Below are 12881 nucleotides of genomic sequence, written 5' to 3'. Positions count from 1 at the left end.
CTGTTATGCAAAGATGAAAACAAGTATGAAAAAAACTTAGAGGTATGTGGGGGGGGGGATAACATGGAAATAGGTATGGCAAAGAATGAAGCATCATTAAGTAAGATGAACAGAAAATCCACAGTAGGATAAATTATTTACATGATGAACTGATAAAGATAAATGATTGGCATGATGAACTGATCAGAGCTTCTAGTAGCAGCTGTTTGGCATCTATGTCAATCTAGAAAAAGATACCCGATTAGTGTCGCAATGTACAAAGGAAGCCCAAGAAGGAGCGTAAATTTACTGTGTCACAGTGCAAAGAGGGAGATCAGCTGTTGAATTTTATTATATATTTATTTATTATTATTATTATTAAAGGAAACAGAGAGACACTGAGAATTTAGAAAATTTCTGTATTCTGACATTTCTGGATTTGAATGAAGTCTTTGAGTGGATTCGATAGGAAATGAACTGGGAAGGTTTGAAAAATATAGTTATAAGGAAACAAAGAAATGCTGTTATGACTAAGAATATACACTACCAATACTCATTAGTTTACTTGTCATAATAAATTATTTCAGCAGATCAAGGGTGGTGCAATTGATATTCCTATATCAGCTGCTTTGACTGATTACTTTATGGAAGATTTAGAGCAGTGTTTCTCAACCTTTTTGCCCTTGCGTAACCCTTGAAATAATATCCATGTTGTAGTATATTATATAACAGTGATATATAATAATTATTATATATCACTGTTAGTATCTTTCTTTATTATTTATGAATTTAAAGATAATGAGGAAATCAAATAATAAGTGCTATAATAATTTTATCATTTATTTGTAATTTTCAAAATAATAAGATAAATCTAAGTAAAATGCCATATAAACAAAAATATGTGCCAAAGAATTGTTATTTTTGAAACAAATATGAATAATAAAGTTTAATTTTCTAATGTGAAACCTGTGCTTGTCTTTTGGTACACAAATACTTAATTCGGGGTCAGATTTTAGATAAACAAACACAGATTTCATCTTCAACAGAAAGGAAAGAATTTCTGTCTTTGTTCTTAATACTTGTCAAACAAGAAAAAGCTTGCTCACACATGTAAGACACTGAAAACTGCAGCAATATATTTATTGCTTTCCTATGAATAGTAGGATACTCTTCTTTAACAGAAATCCGGAACTTGTCCAGGAATAGGTCAGAAAATCTCATCTTGAATGTACGATCAGATTGCAGTCCACAAAGTTCTTCCTCTTTTCTTAAAGTCAAGTTCTCAGGATGAGCAGAAGATTCCGAGTAGGGATCTCTCACCCAATTTATATGCTCTTGAAAATATCTTTGTAATTCATCTTTTAGCTCAAACACCCTTTTAGAACTTTTCCTCTACTTAACCACCGGATTTCTGTATAGAGCAAAAGATTTATATGCTCTTTGTCCAGGTTTTCACACAGATTTTTAAACATTCTAGAGTGAACTCGCCTTTGTTTAATGAAGTTAACCATTTTTGTGGCATCATCAAAAACTTTTTTTCAGTTCATCTCCAAGAGATTTTGACATCAACACTTCTGTGTGAATAAAACAGTGTGTTGAGACAACATCAGCATTTTCTTCTTTTACATGAGAAACAAAGCCTCTTATGGAGCCAACCATGGATGGAGCACCACCACTACAGATGCCAATACAGTTCTTCCAAGGAAGACCTTTTGTTTTCAGATATGAGGATAAAATATTGAATATATCTATTCCTCTGCTTGTCTTAGGTAATTCTTTACAACAGAGAAAGTTTTCTTGAATTTCACCCTCATTAACAAATCTTACAAAAGCTACAATGTAACAGTTATTGGTAAGATCTGATGACTCGTCAACTAAGATGGAAAAACTGCTATTTTTTAGTTTATCACACAATACCTCCTCAACGTCATTTGACATATCATGGATACGTCGACTTCTGGTACTGTTTGAAATTGGAATATTTTCAATTTCTCGTACTGCATCTTGTCCCAGCATTTTACCCACTATAATTTTACATGCCGGCATTATTAGGTTCTCACCAACTGTGTGACTTTTCCTTTTCAGTGCAATAATTTCTGCTAACAAATAACTTGCTTCCTGAGCCTTTTCACTGACACTGATTTTATTCATAAAAAAAGCACTTTGTTTCTTTCGAGATTGCAATAGTGTTTTAAAATAATCATTGTGATTTTTCGTGAAATGCCTTTTCAATTTTGCTGGAGCCATTGCTGTATTTGAAAGTTGTTTGCCACAGAAAAGACACAGTGGAAGAGGACAATCTGGATCTCCAGTCAATGTAAAGCCCATTGATAAGTAATTTTCATTGTAAAGACGAACCTTTTTTTTTTTTTTTATTAGTTTTTGTATTTGTGTTTTAAAATTCGGTATGAGATTCTAATTCTTCATCAGTAGCCTCTTCAGAATGTCTGGATTTTTTCTCTTCAAAAATTTCCACATTTTAACAGTTAGAAATTTCTATAAAATAAAAAATGCAAAAAAGATGATAAATCAAAATTAGACTAATAAAACCGAAGCACAAAACAAATACATGGGAAAACAGGGAGAGAGAGAGAGAGAGAGAAAAAAAAACGGAACAACTCCAGTACATGGTGATCATTGTTTACATCGCACAGAGCACTTATGTAACCTTATTCACTATCATAACAAACTATCGATATATCGAATTCAAAGTGTGAATATATTTTCACGTAAGTTAGCTAACAGTGGTTGCCGTGTAACTCAAATGAAATTGGTCTTGAAACAATAAAAATACTTAATACATGCGACACTATCATTAAAGGTATTAGTTTTTAAAAAAAATTGGTTAAATTAAAGGGCCGAGAAAATTAGTTTATGAAACAGATTCAGTTATGTCAGTAATATAATATTTAGTAAATTAATAAAAATATAATAGAAAAAGTATAATAAAAAGAAATTAAACAATCATGAAAAATCGGGTGCCCCCCCCTGTTAATGCATAAGTACCAAATAATATAATTAATAATATTATTTAAATATAATTATTATTTATTTGAGTCTAACTTTCATAAATACATAACACCTAAATGCATAATTTGTAACAATATAACTAATAAATTGATGAAATAACAAAATAACAAATGAAATAACAAAAAAAAATCAATATAATAATTCATTATTTGCCACTGCTATTCATTATTATTTCTCATGGAACTCCTAGCAATGTATAGTGTAACCCCGGTTGAGAAATGCTGATTTAGAGGATCATATTTCTAACACCATTTCTTCCAAACCTTGCATTTCGTTACGTTTTGTGGATGATATTTTTGCAATCTGATCTCAATCTGAAACAGAACCACTTCAATTTCTGGATAAAATTGCATCAAGTTTCCTATGGAATATGAATCTAACAACACCATCCCCTTTTTGGATATTTTAATACATCATAACTCATCAATGCATCAAATTAGCATGTCTGTGGAATGAACCTTATGAGAACAGGTTGAGGATTTGTGGGTTGCAAAAATTGGTTGATAGGCGGAGGAGGGGAGATATGATTGAGACATTCAAATTACTGAAGGGTTTCTATAAAATTAATTCAGAAGATATTTTTGAGAACAGGGCTGGTTGTGGGAGAACTAGGGGACATCCACGGAAACTGGGCAAAAGTGTGGTTAGTAAGGGTGTTAGAACTGGGTTCTTTACTTTTAGAGTGGTGAATGAGTGGAATGGGCTGCCGGAGTCTGTGGTGGATGCTGTGACAGCGAATGAGTTTAAGGCGAGGTATGATAGATACTGTATGAATGTTGAATAGTTGTGATGAACATGATTTGGGGCCTCCCTCGATGAGTCTAAGGACTCCCTGAAGTTGCACGTAATAATAATAACTCAGCTGGTAATATTGAAGTTTCTGTTTACAGGAAGTATATATTCATCCTTTACAGTTATATATATCCATGCATCTTTGCATCATCATCCTTCACAAAAAACAGGTATTATTGAAAATCTTGCACCAAGTATGCACAATTTGTTCTTTTGAGTCTCTTCTATTAGAAGAATTAAATAAAATTGAAGGGCATTGAACATAACATTCAGGAAATAATAATCTTTTTGATAATTCTAGTAACAGTTTTAGCAGTACTAATTTATTAATATTGGGTCATGTGATTATTGCTGGCACAGTACTTAGTTGCAAGTCAAATGAATGAATTTAGTGAAATTTCTTATTGTTCTAATATCTGAATATGTAGCCTTGCTAGGCCTAACTACACTAACATCGTAGTATATGTACTGACGTAGTCAAACATTTGATTACAATGATTTCAGTTTCAGAGTAACTGTATTTTTTAAGGAGATTGCTTTAGAGATTGTTCTATTTGGTTTAAGGAATTGCCAAATAGAAGTTTTGGCTTTTTTTTTTTTTTTTTTTTTTTTTTTTTTGTGGCTAAGCCTAACTGAGCACATGCAGGTTCATTAATCCATTGTTAATATAACATCTGTGATTGCTGCTGTCATCTGAGGATGGGATCTCAGATTATTTGTTTGAAATAGACCAATCACTTTGAGCAGTTGCTTTCTATGGAAGCCCTTGTGGATGTAACTTTAGCATGTGATGATATGAGCCTAATGGCTCACAGGATAATATTATCTGCATGAGGTCCCTTTTTTTTCACTTTATTCATTGAAAATTTTTTAATCATCCCATTGTGATTCTCAAGGACATAAAATTTGCAGATCTGAAAGCAATGGTGAATTTCGTATACTGGGGTAAAATAAGCATCTTGGAAGGTCAGCTGTCCATGCTTCTTACTGTTGCTGCAAGTTTAAATATTATAGGGTTTTAAGGAGGCTGTATGTGAGCTCCTGGAAACTTCAAACCATGTACCTGTATCTTCTAAGTCTGCACCAAGATTCTTATTAATCTCAGGTATTAATGAATTATCCAGTCTTAACAGTGATGGATTAGGTGACAATCATTTTCATCTTCAGGATGAATGTGATCCTCACTTAGGAATACAGGCCTTGCCTCATACTGAGTCACAACAAAAACATGAGGCAGAAGTATTACTCTTAAGTAAAAAACGAGGTAGACCTTGGAGAAAACTTCTTCATTCACTAAATATAAAAGAATAGGTAAACTCACGATCCATAGAGCTGGTGTCAACAGAAGAGCATGGGGATATTAATGAGGAGGCAATGTTGATCACAAGAGAATGAAGACCGGAGTTCTCACAGCTTAACCAGACATTAACTAAACTTTCCCTTTCTCATTCAGAAATCAGTTTCTGATGGCCAGTCTTCTATAACGATGGATGGATCACCATCTGGAAAGAATGCAGTAATTCAAATAGAATTACCACCATTAACAGATGTCGACAACAAACAGTACCTTCCAATGCACATCATCAAGAGGATATGTTAATTCCTGATATACAAGCAACCCACTGTTAGATTTGTTGATACTCAACTTCATCTTAAATTATCAAGCATATGTGAAGATGGTCAACCATTAGTTCATTGTCCTATATTTCCTGAACTTTTCACATCCATTCAGATTGCTCAAGATGTAATTCATGACTTGGAGACCAGGGTCCCCCCCCCCCCCCCAACATATCTGAAAAGCCTCCTCTTTCAGCTTTTGTCGATACTCTATATCAAGGTAACAGTAGCAATAGCAAGGATATTTCTGAGGTACTTGTTATTCCTGGACCAAGTAACAATCAGATATTCGACATGGATATCTCTTCTATCAATCTACAATTTAAGACAATGCCTTCAGCTTTGAATTCTATGACTTGTGAGGATTGCTTTTCAACTCTTTATGTCCCTGCATTATCTACTCTTCATTCCATGTAAAAAATATTGGTATTCAGAAATGAAGTAAAGGATTTGAGGACACAGATGACGACAGCAAATGAAGAAATTAAGATACTCCTGATAAGATTAGTTAACATAAAAAATTCAAGAGGAAATGGGAGGTAGGGGGGGGGGGAGAGAGACAGACAAGAGAATGAGAGCTTGGGTGGAAAAAGTATAATGTTAAGAGAGGAAATGAGAAGGTTCCAAGAAAATGTAACAGTACATGAAGGAGGGATGAATGTTAGACTTAATGAGACAAGAGTAATATGCAAGAGTGTCAGGAATGAGAGAGAAGGAAGAATGCTAATGTAGGCAGAAATAAAAGCATGGATGGTGTAGTGAATGAAGAGTTAGATGTCATGAGAGATAGAAAGAGATAGCTTGTTTATATGTTGTCTTTCATAGGACAAAGTACGTTTGATGGGATGAATTAAACATCTGACGAGTGGTGATGCCGCTAAGAAGTACAAACTAAAATTTTTAAATGTGGTGTGTATTGTTCAGCTACTTTAAAAATATGTAATGTATTTGCTCTTTATGTTCTGTATGCCAACTTACTATTTTGTGTTTTTGTTGCAGATGTGACTGCAGAACTCTTAAAGAAATTCAACCAACAAACAAACCATCAAAACAAAACAAAACTTATTCTCTTAAAAGGAAAAAATATGTTCTAAACGTCCTTTGTAAAAGAGAGAAAACAGACTACATGATGTTTATATATATTATATATGCTAGGCATGAGCAAAAATGTCACATAAAAATGCATAACATGTCTAGTTTTAAAACTTATACTTGATATAGAAATTAATAAATTCATAATTCTGGGGGGAATATAATTTTTTAAATATATGGCAACTTCTAAATAGTAATTATGAGAAATGCTTAATAATATTATATCATACTCCTTGGAGGTGGCACGAATAATAATAATAATATATTAGTGCTGGATGATTAATTCTGATCGCAAGTGATTTTCAAGGCTTAATGAATTTTCTTGTGCTGTATATCGCACCTCAATAGTGACGATGAATGCCTTATTATTATTTCGTGACACCTCCAAGGAGTCCAAAGACTCATCGATAAGTATGAAAACAAAAGAAAATCTTTATTATTATTATTATTATTATTATTATTATTATAGAGGTTTCTAAACTGCCATCTGCAACCAAACTCCATGATTAGTGTAGATAGGGCGGTAAGGAGAGGTAACAAGATATTTAATTAGGTGCCCACCACCCTCGATGAGTCTTTGGACTCCGAAATAATAAAAAAAATAATATTTTTAGTCTGAACTTAAGAGCATCAAGATTAAAAATCTAAAATATTAGTTTTAACGACTTTAGAAAGCCACAATCAGTTTCGAACATGATCAGCATGCCAGAACAAACCAAATAAATTCGATATCCAGTTGTCAGTCTAGATAAATTAGAACATAAGAAGTTTGTATAATATCTGTCAATATTTACTTTTACTCCATAGGAAACGAGGATGAACATATCAAATAACGTCGTAATGTTGTTGTTGTTGTTGTTGTTTTTTTTTGTTTTTTTTTTTCAGTATACAGCACTGTGGAGTTGTTTAAATCAGAAATGAATTTGAATTACTCATGTGGTAATTTTTTACATAAAGTAGTAACCATACGATTCGGTACTTACCACGAAGGAATTTCGTAATGATTCGCCATATCTAACCACTTCTGTTCATATAAAATTAAAACCTATTCAAGCATAATTGAACCGCACAGATTTTGATTAAAAACCCTATAATATTACGAATAGACCGCGATACTTAACCTAAACAAATTCAATGAAATCAAGTAATACACGACGAACCACATCTTAAGGTACCAATTTAGTTCAATGTTATTTTGTATCCTAAAACGGAAAGTATGAAAACATAGGTGGCGCAAACTATTCTACAAGGAGAAGAATTGAGAGGCAATAATAATAATAATTTATTGATCAAATAATCCGTCATAGCATTTATTAAAATATTATTAAAGCTTGAAATATAATATAGAATAATAGCCAGAGTTATCAGATGTAAGAAAGGGTAAGAAATGTAAGAAAATAAAATACAGGTTTAATATGGAAGATATGAATGGAGTCCATAAAGAAATGAGTGAGACCTAACGCAGAGTTAGTAAAAACAGGTCATCATGTGTGAAATGGTAGGAATATATTGTATAAATGCAACTAATGTATGCAAATATAATAATGATAAGAATGTTTAAGGTAGAAGGTTTGACCAGTGAAATTTGATTAAAAAAACTATTTTTATTAGGAAACTTTGATACAAAGATAAAATAAAATGAACTGACTACTTTAGAAGCAATAACCTGTGCATAAACGGAGGTTATTGCTGCTAACAAATATAATATAAGGCTAGCTATTAACAAATATTTTATAAACATAATAAAAAAATATAAGTGTAATGCTAGTAATTCAAAACTAAAAGTTAACAAGTTCGTTAACTGTGTTGCCTCTACAGTAAAGAGGAATGAAAAGAAAAATGAAAAACTGCAAATTCTACTTTACCAATTCACTATCCTGTGAAAATGGTCGCAAAATACAATTTTCTAATTCCACTTCAAGTATGTGCAGTGGAAGTGGGGCTTGCATCCTATGCGCTGAGCCACCAGAATATACACTTAAGTTCACATCTAGTCGCCGACCGGATGTGAACTTAAGTGTATATTCGGGTGGAATTTTTCTGAGCCCTACTTCGAGAGGTTTCCGACTTAGTCGACTATTAGCAAGGGTAAGCAGGTTTTTCCCCAGGAAATGTGGGTTTTTCATCTCATAAACTTAACCATGGGATGGGTTCTATGAGATGAAAAATCCCAGGAGACTGGAGTTTTTCATCTTATAGAACCCAACTATTTCAAAGAACATATCCTGTATGGGTTAGGTACCAAGAGATGATAGTTCTTGTTTGCCAGTCTCTTCAACGATTGCCACTTATAATTAGTGGAAGTCTTGGGCTAACTATTTCTGATTGGCTACTGGTGGAGATTGAACACCTTACTCACTCTCTGAAAGCTAGATAGGTTTAAAAAGGGCCTCGCTTACTCCATATAATGAAATAAAATGATATGTAGTAAAGAGACTGTTTCAATAGCGTACATCGGTAGGCTTTCAAGCAAATATGCACATCTTAAACCTCATGATATCAAAGTGTCTTACAAACCATTCTCACTACATGTAATGAGTCTTTGGACTCCTTGGAGGTGTCAGGAATAATAATAATAATAATAATAATAATAATAATAATAATAATAATAATAATAATAATAATAATAATAATAATAATGTAATCTCTTTCACTCTTCAAAAGACAATTATCCCTCTACAGATAACCTATGGCAGTGGCTCTCAAAGTATGGTAAGCGTACCCCCCAGGGGTACGCGAAAGGTCTTCAGGGGGTACGTGGCAATTTTCAGCTATGCATCATTAACGCATGGAATCATTATTAAGAAAAAAAAAAAATTTAACGTATACAGCAGTATACGTGGAAACGTTAGTTTCCGAAAATCCTCGCATATATATCTCTCACTACGATTTTTTGGTTTAATTTTGGGAAAAAAGTGCGAGTTATATTCGAGTAAATACGATAATTTTTTTAGCTTTCAAATTCTTTAGTATGGATCACTGGTTAAAGACTGGATTTATAAAACGCACAAAAGAGAGCAATATAGCAAATACTGTAAGCCGCAAGAAAACGTTGATATTGCATCTGGATCAAATGAAATTGATAAGGGTGTGTCGTCTGACATCTCTAGAGAACCAACTAGGAAGAAGATGAAAAATCTTCGTAAGTATGATATGAATTACTTGAAATATGGATTTTCATGGACGGGAAATGAAGAGGAACCTATTCCAAATTTTGTTCTATTAAAAATAAATCATATTTTTGTTTACATGAACATATAAATTCAAATAAAATAGACATTTACAATGAAATATACTTTATTTATTTATTATTTTGATAAGGGGGTACTTGGTAATAATGAAAATTTAAGAAGGGGTACGCGGATATCTGAAGTTTGAGAAACACTGCCCTACGGTTTATGAAATTCCTTGTTCCTGTTGTCTTTACTATATAAGTCAGACTTCTAGAAGTTTTAAGATAAGAAAAAATGGACATCTTGCAGACGTGATATGTTCAGAACAGAGAGTTATCATTAGGTTTAGTTCATCGCCCTTCGCATACATCCTCATCCTCATGGCATAGATTGGAATAAAACTGCCTTGTGTAGAAGCGAGTTTCCTATCTCGAGAGATAAAGGAACCAACATGATCATTTTTTCTGATTGCTCTATCAATAAGAACCAAGGACTTACTCTAAGCCATATTTAGAAATCTTACAAACTCTTAACACAGCGTATTTCAACTTTTAAGCTAATTATCTCAACGAATGCTGATGAACGATGAAAGAGAAACTGATAAATCTTCCCATGTTCCATTGTCTCCACATGTACCTATCATTTATACAACTTATTCTGCAAACTTCGCTTGGAACATTTAGTTTGATAGCAGTCTTAAAAAAAACCGTTAGCGGATTTAATAAAAAAACACAATTAACATTTATTTTGGTTTTACCTTTAAGAAGACACGCATTATTGGTGGTTAAACTAGTCTGTTCCTTCCAGTAGCACACTCACGATTTAATCTTGGAGGGAGCCCGAGCACTCAAGATTTAATCTGTGGGGGGGGGGGGTTGAGTAGACGATTTGAGAATATATTACACATTGCATACGCCCTATGACTTAGAATCTGCAGTGATCACCAATACATGATAAGTGATAAGTAGTATAGAAATAGAAGACACAACATAAATAAAAAAGAAGAATTTTAATTAGGAAAAGATTTTTGGAAAATTTTGTAGTGTTTATTTCCTTTTTCTTTTGGAGGGGGCCAGGGCCCCTTGGCCCCCTCCCTGGAAGCGCCTCTGGTTCCTTCTTAAATCTTTATATCACAACGATCAAATAAAACAGCAAACTTAGTTTTTTTCAGTATTGATAAGAACGTCAATGAGCATACTTATATAAATCTGATGAGAGGGTGGAGTTGAACGCATTAAATTCGTGTGTGTGTGTGGGGGGGGGAATATAAATGCAAAAATACAAATGATTTCATGTATAAGTTAGTAATGCGAGATGAAAGTGGGGAGCCCATTGCTGCATCTTCAACTCATTTAATGAGCTCATTATTCCAACTAAAATATTCCGATTTAAGACAGTACTTAAACAATTCGTAAATATCAATGGAATAAATTTCCAGCGGGAGAACTAGTTTACTGGAACATTTGTATAAAGGGGCGGACATAAAATCTCAGTTAGCGATCGTTCTCCGCTAATTGAATGTTTGATATAGCGGTTTTAAGGTGCGTTGAGTTTTTTTAATTTAATTTATTTTTTAATTTTTATGTAAGACGATGTCTTGCCAATGTGGTTGTTGAGGTTGGTCAAAACAGGATATTCTTAAGAGAGGCTTACAAACAAATAGCATATCATAGAACAGCCCATAACAGCATAATAGAAATGAAAAAAAAACTACAAAAATTTAAATACTGTACACGGAAGCATTATAGGCTGCCAATTACTGAATTTAAATTGCCGTTAGTTGGAATTGAGAAAATCGCATCAACTATTATCACCTGTACAGAATTAAAAACAAGCAGCAATTACCGTGGAAAAAAGAGTTGTATACTGAGTTCAAAAGAAAATAAAAAAGAAGAAAAGGAGATGGAATATACGTCACGTCTACCTTCGAAAGAATAAAACATTGAGACGAAAATAATACAGGCTCGACAAAGGAAATAAGTATAGCTGATTCGATCTAGGAATTTGCAGGCAAAATATTCTATTTAAAGAATAATTATGGATTTAACTAAGGCTTTTTACATAAGATAATATCATTCTAATTAATCAACTAACTGCAATAGGAATGGGTATGAATTTATTAAGCAGATCTAAAATACTATTTAGGAAGAAATAATTGCACAAGAGTAGGTATGATATTCAGCGCACTGCGGAAACATACTGTGGCTTCTCGAAGGGAGCCATTATGTATTCTGTACTATTTAATATTTAATTTAGTATGACAATTTCCCATACTTTAGAAATAGTAAGAACGTCGTTGTGGTTTAAGTTTGGTCTGTGTAGTAGGGCTTCAGAACTTTCTTTGTATAAACGTTCATGTTTATATAAAGATCTATGTAAAAGTTTAGACTTTTCCCAATGGATCCTATGGTTTGGATTGTCAATTCCGAGTTCAGAGAGGCCAGATTTCTGCTGTTTAAAAAGACGAATGTTGTCTTGATGTTCCGAGATGCATTTCTGAACAGACCTACCTGTCTGTCCAAAGTAAGACAATTTGCATGAGCATGGAATCTTATAAACGCCAGGCAACATCAAAGGTGAGAGCTTGTCCTTAGGAGAAGGTAACAAGTTGTAAATTTGGTTGATAAGTTTGTAAGTAGTGACAAAATAATATTTCTTCATAATTTTAGAAGGACGTTCGGAGATGCCTTTGACATAAGGTATGGGAATTCTATGGCCTTCTTCCTGTCTGGTTTGATGTGTGGAGAAGTGACTGATGATTTTTTGAGTTGTTTTAGGATTATATCCATTTAGGATGGCTGTATTTTTGATTACTTCTAATTCCTGGTTTAAAGATTCTTCAGAGGAGCAGAATTTGTGTGTTCTGGAAACTAGTAATTTAATAATGCCAGATTTCTGAGATGGATGATGAGCGGAAGAATTGTGAATGTAGCGACCTGAGAATGTAGGCTTGCGAAAGACAGACATGGCGATGGAACCGTCTTCTTTTCTTTGGATGTGTAAATCCATAAAGGATATACCTTGTGGAGATTCTTTTTCTAACGTAAAGTTGATGCGATGATGAAGAAGTTTAAGTTTATCTAGAAACAGTTGTGATTCATATTCGGGATGATACCAGACTGCAAATACGCCGACGTATCTTAACCAAATTTTTGATTTAGGTTCAAAAGTGAATATTTTTTCCTCAAGATGTTCTAG

The 12881-nt window shown here is 33.3% G+C and overlaps 1 protein-coding gene across 4 annotated transcripts in view; it reads right to left on the bottom strand.

The window, feature by feature from the left end:
- Positions 1–7717, bottom strand: part of NiPp1 (nuclear inhibitor of protein phosphatase 1) — a 164972-nt gene extending 157255 nt beyond the window's left edge. For all 4 annotated transcript variants that reach the window (XM_090409962.1, XM_090409965.1, XM_090409964.1 and 1 more), the window contains exon 1: positions 7494–7717. Coding sequence is in view for 1 of the 4 variants with exons in the window: in XM_090409961.1 (XP_090266087.1) it covers positions 7494–7522 (29 nt within the window). In the remaining 3 variants the exon portion in view is untranslated. The remainder of the gene's footprint in view (positions 1–7493) is intronic.
- Positions 7718–12881: the final 5164 nt, after the last annotated feature.

This window comes from Typopeltis vanoorti, chromosome 20 (genome assembly GCF_054136105.1).
Source record: "Typopeltis vanoorti isolate ZY-2024b chromosome 20, IOZ_Tvanoo_1.0, whole genome shotgun sequence".
Taxonomy (NCBI): domain Eukaryota; kingdom Metazoa; phylum Arthropoda; class Arachnida; order Uropygi; family Thelyphonidae; genus Typopeltis; species Typopeltis vanoorti.
Note: the sequence above shows the minus strand (reverse complement) of the source record. Positions and strands in the feature narration are given on the sequence as shown.